This window comes from Lactuca virosa, chromosome 5 (genome assembly GCF_052849685.1).
Source record: "Lactuca virosa cultivar CGN04683 chromosome 5, Lactuca_virosa_CGN04683_v6, whole genome shotgun sequence".
Classification (NCBI taxonomy): Eukaryota; Viridiplantae; Streptophyta; class Magnoliopsida; order Asterales; family Asteraceae; genus Lactuca; species Lactuca virosa.
In genome coordinates this window covers 428,490,264-428,499,584 of record NC_136430.1, presented here as the reverse complement: position 1 = coordinate 428,499,584, position 9,321 = coordinate 428,490,264, and the positions used below count along the sequence as shown (strand labels likewise).

Sequence of the window (9,321 nt, the reverse complement as noted above, 5' to 3'; positions counted from 1 at the left end):
TCCTACTCTCTTACAGCACCACAACCGACTGGCCCCAACTTCAAGTTACTATACTCCCTCGCCTCCACTCTGATCACTGCCCAATCCTACTCTCATCGCCCATATGTGACTTCGGTCCATCCCCTTACCGATTTTTCAACTCGTGGCTGCAAGATGAATCTCTTGAGGCAGTTGTAGAAGCAGGTTGGTCCTATGACTCAGCAACAAGGTTCTTCTCATCCCTCTCCCCTATATCTGTCATTGCTGGCAAACTGGAGAACACAAAAGACAAAATCAAAACCTGGAGGAAAATAAAAATCAAAGAGTCCAATAGGAAACGCAAGGAACTCATTGAAAAAATAGACAAAATTGACATAGATGCAGAATTTGGGGTGGCAAATCCAGACTCTATGGAAACAAGAAAACATCTACACAAAGAGTTAATGGAGATTGAAACTAAGCGGATCAGTGACATCAAACAAAAGGAGAGGTGAAAATAGGTGCTAAAAGGCGACGAAAATTCAGGTTTCTTCCACGGTTTGATAAACAAAAACATCCGATCACAGCGCCTATCAGGAATCAATATAAATGGCTTTTGGACAACAAACCCTGTTAAAGTGAAAGAGGAAGATGTTAAACACTTTTCCACCAATTTTAAGGAAACAGAACCCTCCAGACTCATTTTCACAAGCCATAAATTCAAAAAACTACCTATAGAGTCTAGATCTGAACTTGAAGCTCCAATAAGTTTGGCAGAAGTACAATCTGCAGTGTGGTTGTGCGGGTCTGATAAATCCCCAGGCCCAGACGGATTCACATTCGTATTTATAAAGAAGTATTGGGAAAAAATTGGAGGAGATATTTATATGGCAGTAAAAGACTTTGAAAGATCAGGGATTATAGACAAAGGTTGCAACTCGTCATTCATCACTCTAATTCCAAAAACAAATGACCCTAACACTTTTGATGGTTACTGCCCAATAAGTCTTATAGGGAGCCTATACAAAATCATCTCTAAAGTTCTACCAGAAAGACTAAAGAAAGTTATCTCACTAGTCATTAGCTACACCCAAACAACCTTCATTAAAGACCGAAACATTCTTGACGAGCCACTAATCGTCAATGAAGTCATATCTTGGCTTAGGAAAAGCAAAACCAAGGCCTTCCTATTCAAAGTAGATTTTGAAAAGGCATTTGATTGCCTTAGTTGGGGTTACTTAGACTCGGTGATGGAACAAATTGAATTCGGGGGAAAATGGAGAAGCTGGATTAGGGGTTGCTTATCATCAGCTAGGGCCTCAGTAATCGTAAACGGGTCAGCAACTAAAGAATTTGATCTTGAAAGGGGAACACGTCAAGGGGGTCCACTATCCACTTTCCTTTTTATCCTGGCTGCCGAGGGCCTAAACGTTGTCATGGAAGAAGTAGTGGAACAAAAGATATTCAAGGGAATAAAACTTCCAAATTTGGGCCCAGTAATATCTCATTTACAATACGCAGATGACGTTATTTTCCTAGGTTCTTGGTCCATTTCCAATGCCAAGAACATAATTATAATATTGCGTTTGAATTATCTTCCGGGCTCAGGATAAACATGTTGAAGAGCAAAATTTTTGGTTTGGGGGTGAACAATCTTGAAACTGAACTATCAGCTAGGAGTATATACTGCTCTGTTGGTTGCACACCTGTCACGTATTTGGGAATGCCAATGGGGGCTGCCATGTCAGGAATATCACAGTGGAGCTCCCTCATAAACAAGTTCCAATCTAAACTATCCAATTGGAAAGCATCATCTCTTTCCTTTGGTGGAAGGTTAACGTTATGTAAATCCATACTTGGCAGTCTTGGAACATACCTATTCTCATTATATAAGGCTCCTGTAAAGATAATCAACACCCTAGAAAACTATAGAAGGCGTTTCTTTTGGGGAGGGTCGTCGGACAAAATCATAAGGTCATGGATAGCGTGGGACAAGGTTCATGCCAGAGTTGATGATGGGGGCCTTGGTGTTGGAAGCTTGAAAGCTCAAAACCTTGCTTTATTAGGGAAGTGGTGGTGGCGCTTCAAATCAAACAAAAAAGAGCTGTAGAAGGATGTCATAACAACCTTTTACGGAATTGATGGGGGTTTCAATGCTCCATCAAAAGCAAAGAAAAAAGGATTATGTTGGGGCACCATTGTAAATTTGCACTCCACCTTATCAAAACATGACTTAGATTTTCAAAACCTTTTCATAAATCCCAATTCAAACCAAACTGATAGGAGGTTCTGGAAGCTTGAGGCATCGGGTGTATACATAGTAGCCTCACTGAGAATTCACATCGACGACAAGCTCCTCCCAAAAACAAACAATTGTTGGATTTGGAACTACCTTGTGCCTTGGAAAGTAAACATCTTAGCTTGGAGAGTCTGTCATGGCAGGTTACCAACAAAAGAAAACCTACACAAACTGGGAATTGGCTCCAACACGTTGTGCACCCTCTGCAATCAGCATGCAAAATCAGAGACCCACTTATTCACCGCCTGTTCAGTGTCATTAAAAGTTTGGGGAGATATTAGATTATGGTGGCATTTATTTCCATCGAGCTTCCAGTCGGTCTCAGAACTACTTCAGTGTAAGAAAAACCTCCCACCTAAAAAAGAACTAGGATTGTTTTCGTGAAGCTGTATCCTTGGTCTTTATCTGGGTCATCTGGAAATTTAGGAACAAGCTGGCTCATTCAGTCAAACGCATCTCACCTTTAGGTCTCGCAAATGAAATCCAGACCCTATCATATCTATGGATATGTGACATCCCCATTTTCACGGCCAGAAAAGACCGATTTTGTTTATGCTTTATAAAAATCAGAGTACCCTTTTTAATAAAAATGTTGCGGAATTTGTTCCCAGAAAAACATGATAAATACGTTATCAAGGCATTTCCGAAGAAATGTATTTTATTCGTTTTAAAACATTGGGATGTCATCGTCAATACAGAAACATAAGCATAAACAGAACTTACATTCATTTTCACTAGTGATTTATATCTCGTTAATCCCTCAGTGTAATGTAACTTCGTATCGGCACCTGTGATTCAAATAAGCTTGAGTGGGTCAGGTTGGGAAACCTGGTGAGTACATAGGGTTTTCAACCCACAATAATATAATTATTATGTTTAAACATCAAACAATCAACCCAATTACCCATCCCCATTATCTTCTTTACTCTTAAGGATCTACCCTAAGAATTAGCTATTCCTCATTTATTCATTCCTAAGGATCATCCTAAGGAATCGGGACGAAATCCATCGTTTCCAGGGTTTACTCAACAGGCACTAAGTCGCATAGTCGCCAGGGTTTAGGCACTAAGTCTCATAGTCGCCAGGGTTTATACAACAAGCACTACGTCGCATAGTCGTCAGGGTTTATACAACAGACACTAAGTCGCATAGTCGTCAGGGTTTAGGCACTAAGTCTCATAGTCGCCGGGGTTTATACAACATGCACTAAGTCGCATAGTCGCCAGGGTTTATACAGCGGACACTAAGTCTCATAGTCGCCAATGTTCACTCATCTCATCTTTCATATCTCATCATTCTTCTACCCATGTTTTACCCAACATATTCATAGATATAAAATACATATACAGTTTAAATTATTTAAAACATGTATAAAATCGTTCATCCAGCATAGATAGCAAGTATACAGATAATATGCACACGTAGCACGTAATTTATATAAAATACTTCATATCTATGTGTAAGATGAAAGTAACTATGCACTCACCTGATAAGGTGGTCACTCGGTACTCGGACAGCGCTTCGTTAATCTTAAAACAATTTCCCTCGGACAAAACCTAGTATCATTACCACTAGAGTTTAGTCCAACGTTAACCACGACTAATTAATAGTCTAGCTATTATTACTATTATATAAGCGTTAAGCAACTCTCTTATATAACTCATAATAATAGCCCAAATAATTATTTTAAGGTCCTAATAATGTTACTATAATTAATTAGAAGCTATATTAAAAATAGCGTAGGCGTAGCTCACTTACAACGAGTTTTCTCGAAAACCGGGCTCCACCGGAGCAGAGTTTCTGAGCCGAAAGGCTCTTTTCTCGGGGCTTCGGGAGCCTTGGGGCTTCCTTCGGGTGCTAGGGGGTTTACCTAGGCTTAGGGGGGGGGGGTTAGGAACCCTTAGAGAGAGAGTGTAGAGAGAGAAAGTTGAAGAGGAGAGGTGTGGGAAATGAAGGAACCCGACACCTCTATTTATAGGCTGATTTCCTGATGGACTCGTCGAGTCGGGTCACTGACTCGCCGAGTCAGTGCCATGTGTCATCACCTGATGGCTTTTCTTGGGGAGAAAGCCTTGGTCCATATTCAGCCATGTCACCCCTTTTGCAGTAGCACCCTGCCGACTTCTAAACCCCGTAACTTTCGCATACGAGCTCCGTTTTCGACGTTGTTTTTTTCCACTCGTAGGTAAAAACAAGATCTACAACTTTCATTTAGACTCCATCGGCTAATTCTCGACCGATCTTAAATTTAATAGTAGGAGGAGATTAGACTGTTAAATGACCGCGAAAAATTCGTATCTCCTTCATACGGACTCCGTTTTCGTCTGTCTTTTTACCGTTGAGTTCCTATTAATGAGATCTTCAACTCCCATTTAGGTCACGTAAGCCAAAAACCGCTCAAACTAAAATTCGAGTTTCGGGTCGTGCACTGCTATGCCAAATCTTAGAAAATTCATAACTTCCTCATACGAAGTCAGATTTGGGTGTTCTTTTTTTTGTATGTTCTCGGTTTAACGTATTCTATAACTTTTGTTTAGATCACTAAGGCCAAAAAGTCTTTTATCGTAAATTCACTATTTACGCTTCCCGGTGTCGTGCCGGTTTTGCAGTAAAACTTCGACGAGCCATAACTTCTTCGTTATAACTCGGATTTCGGCGTTCTTTATATGTACGGAACCTTTGTAACATATACTACCACTTAGTTAAGATTATTCCTTCTAAATAATCTTCCATCAAAAACTCATTTTTGATGCTCATTGTCTCTAAATTGACTAGCCCGGATCTACGGGCGTTACAGGATAAATGTTAGGCATAAATCTAAAAAGCTTAGATGGCTAGAATGGTGCTGCAACCCAATTCTTGAGTCCGACATGCTGTAAGTTCAGGGGGGGGGGGGTTGGGTCAGTTTGGGTCAATTTAATTGGTGTCTTGGAGTATGCCAAGTAGCAGTTAAGTGTGTGTTTGGCGTGTGTTTTCTTTCTCTTGGGTAGACATCTTTCTAGGAACATAACTGTGCGTGACATTCTTTCGTGTTTCTTTCTAGCGTTTGGCGTTATAAAATAGGGAGGGGTGCATTTTATTTTGGCATGTGTTTTTCTCTCTTTATGTTTGTTTCTTTTCGTAGGGTCTTATAATTGGACACTTCTTGGCTTATGCTGCATAAATTTCTAAATATGCTCACTTGGCGAATCTTCTTGAAGACAGTCTCACAACAGTTTGCCAAACTTTGGACGCATCTCGCTTTCCCAGAGGAGTATTATGCAACCCAAAGCTTACTGTTGACAAAGGTTCCCCTCATGGTGGCTCTAGATTCATGGTCTGAAGCACTGCAATTTTGCCCGTACTGCCCTGTTGGTGTTGCCTCTTTCAAAGGTTGAAGCTACCTCAAACATGGTTGTTCTCATTTGGTGATTTCCAGTTTTGTCATTAGTTTTGGTTTCCATTACAAATATCTAGTTCACCATTAGTATTGTCTAGTTTAATTCACTTCAAAATTTCTTCCTAGTTTCATTTTCTGTATGTACTGATTTTGCCCAGCTCCCTGCCGGCTTTCTTTAATGTATTTTTTCTCTGGAAAAATTCAAAAAAGAATGTAATACATAACACGAATAAAAATATTTAAGGTCAAAGTTGATAAATAAAGAATTCAAAAGTCAAAAGTGAACAATAATTATATGACAGAGGGAGTATATATATATATATATATATATATATATATATATATATATATATATATATATTAAATAACGTATTCGGTTTTTTTGGTTTAACCAAAATAATTAAAATTTAATCAAAACCAAACTAAATAAAATATCTTTATTCGGTTAACCAACCAAAAACTAAATAACGCGAACCAAATAAACCAAACATTATTTAGTTCGATTTGTTATTCGATGTTGGTTTTTTATCGGACCTAGTTTTGTCTAATTAAAACTAATATAATAGGTACGATGTTTAAGGTACAATCCGACAATGACCTTTAAAAAAAAAAGGTTTGAATCGCTTGGTTCAGATACAAAACCAGGTTGATATCGTTAGCTCGAGACCAAATGTCTTCAAATGCACTAACAAATTGATAACAAATCCTCATAAAGTATCAATATCTTAATCCAAGCAAAACAAAATTTTAATGGATCTACCGATGGCATGTAAATATATATCGTTAATTGAAATATGAAGTCGTTCACAAAATCGAAATACAAGTCGTTAAATAATCATATATGGAATCATTCAAAATCGAAAAAAAAAAAAAACAATTTCGAACATAGACAGATTTACATTGGCTCCCGGGGTATCCCGTGATGCCCCTTGAAAAAAAATTTAGTTGTATAATATTTTTCGGAAAAAATCATTTTATGTTTCAGTTATACATCGGGAAAAAAATTGGGCTACCATAAAAAAGTTTCAGGTTATTTCTAAATGGTCCAAAATACAAACTAACCCAAATGGTCCAAAATTTTTAAGCCTACACCAACAAATTTATTGAAACAAAACAGGTATAAGCCCAATTAATTTAATGAAAAAAATCTGACGTTTTGTGAACGTCGACTTCTTTCTATCAACTTGTCTTCTTCTGTGATCGCCGACTCCATCCCAGCCTCAACCCTCACTTCCTACCGCCCGTCGGTGGCTTATTCCGGCGACCTCCTCCAGTGGTGAGTGATCAAACTCATCAAAGTGCACAATGAAACAAGTAAGTATAAACAAAATACTCAATCCTATTATCCATTGTTAGGTTAATTTAAATTCCAATTTTTTATAATTATGTTTAAAAATTAGATATTACCAATTAAGTTTGTTAAATTAACACTTTAAGGTTAATAATTATTGATTTTTTTATTGTTAGGAACTTGAAATCAAGTTATAGTTGATATATTTTAATTGTAGGTTGCTATTTGTTCATTTGTTGTTGAAACTTGAAATCAAGTCTATAGTTGATATATCTTGATAATTTGATTGTAGGTTGTTATTTGTTGTTGAAACTTGAAATCAAGTTTATAGTGTATATATTTTAATTGTAGGTTGCTATTAACAAAATTTTCAAAAGACAATTAGATGTTGGAGACAACAATGGTGAATGAACTTCCAAAAAAATAGGGTTAATGAAAGCAACTAAGTGCCACAAAGTAATCAACCTACGCCAAAATCACAAGAACCACAATCTAATGAACATACTTCAAAACCACAAGAAACACAATCTAATGAACATACTCAAAAACCAAAAGTGACAATCTTTTGATTTTGAATGATTTCCTTCGGACCCGGGGGATAGCCAAATATTACATCTTATAATCATAATCAAATGAATGAAACAAGGAGGGTATTGTATATTACACAATTTTACGATTTTTTTTTTGGTAGATTACATCTTCCTTCTTATTGTATGCTACACGATTTTTTTTTGGGATACCATTTACTTTGACCTAGCTCTTTCCAACTGTATATGAAATCGTCTAATGTGGACCTGAAATCAGAAATCTTAACATGTGGCCGGAGGTGAACGTCGGCATCGGTGTGGCTGGAGGTGAAATCGTGACGTCCCTTTGAAGCGTGATTTGTGAGAAAAGGGTTATAGCAAAGTAATTTTTATCGGAGTTTGAGTCCACCATGGTTTTTTTAGACATAGAAGCCCAAAGAATACAAGTTTCACACTTACAGAGTAGCCCATAGAAGCCCAAAAAAATACCTTCTACTCTTCTAATCTTCTGGACTAATTTATCCTTGGCTATTGAAACCCTAGTCACTAGTTACAGAACGAACCGAAGAAGCAAATCTCCAGAGAATAGTCGAAAATGGACAAAAGTATGCTCGGAGATCTGGGGAATCTTCCAGCGGAGGATCAGGCTCGAATGGCCACCATGATCGACCAGCTTCAAATCCGTGACAGGTTCACTACTCTCTTTTTATGTGTTTTTGTATGATATGTCAACTGCTCTATAAACCCTATCGGGTTCGATCAGTATCTGTTGAAATTGTCCCAAGGAAGCTGTTTCTTCAATTTGTTTCTCGTATGATCGATTCACCAATTCAATGACATATCATACGTATGCTACTCATCTGATCCCCAATACTATTTCACATTGTTGCAGATCTTCGTTTCTGTTTTCTTGTTATCTCTTTTGCTCTTTGATCTAGATATGCATATCAACTTTGAAATTGAAATTAGATGTTGAATATTACAATTCAGTTGTAACTTTTTTTCTGATAGTTTCATCATTTCTTCTCGATTGCAGTTTGAGAATGTATAACACACTTGTGGAGAGATGCTTTACAGATTGTGTGGATACATTCAGACGCAAAACGTTAGATAAGCAAGAGGAGACGTGTGTGAGGAGATGTGCTGAGAAGTTCTTGAAACATTCAATGCGTGTTGGATTGAGATTTGCAGAACTCAACCAAGGTGCAGCTACACCAGACTAATACAAGTATACAACATCTATGGAGGTCACTTTTGCAGTCTAATAGAGTTGCTTTAGTCTTTCAAGTAAACACCATAAACATAAAGAGATATGTATGCCTTCATTAACGATTGCTTTTCTCCCCCTTTTTTGTACTTGTTTGCACAAGTTGAATGACTTGATAAGGTATTTGAAAACATGCTGATGCTATTGATTTTCTTGTGCCCTTCTTCTATATTGTAATGAGACTAACACAAAATTCAGTTTAGTTGAGGAAAGACTAAGATTAAGTTGCACTATGATCAAAAAAAGACATTGCTCAATTTCATTACATAGAACCAAAATTTTATACAAAATAAATTATATCTGTTACTTCTATCCTTAAATCTATAAACAATTACAGATGCCATAGATAACTGGAATTTTCAAATAAATTACCAATTTATATAAAACCCTAGCATCGTGGTCATGATGTCGGAAAATATACAAGAAATAAATGGACAAATAATATAACATCTCACATAAGCATCACAAGTCTCAACCAACAAAATTAACAATCCAGTGTTGAATATGTAAGAATTTAGCCACACATGTTGGCTAAATCACTACTACATTGATGTAAAAACAAATATACATTAATAATACTTAATATTGATGACATTTTTC

At 37.2% G+C, this 9,321-nt stretch overlaps 1 protein-coding gene across 1 annotated transcript; it reads left to right on the top strand.

Moving 5' to 3' along the window:
• The first annotated feature begins 7,973 nt into the window (after window positions 1–7,973).
• On the top strand, window positions 7,974–8,875 carry LOC145113026 (mitochondrial import inner membrane translocase subunit Tim9). Its single transcript, XM_079049137.1, has 2 exons — window positions 7,974–8,144; window positions 8,491–8,875. The coding sequence occupies exons 1-2, from the start codon at window positions 8,050–8,052 to the stop codon at window positions 8,675–8,677; spliced, it is 282 nt and encodes a 93-aa protein (XP_078905263.1). The 5' UTR covers window positions 7,974–8,049; the 3' UTR covers window positions 8,678–8,875.
• Window positions 8,876–9,321: the final 446 nt, after the last annotated feature.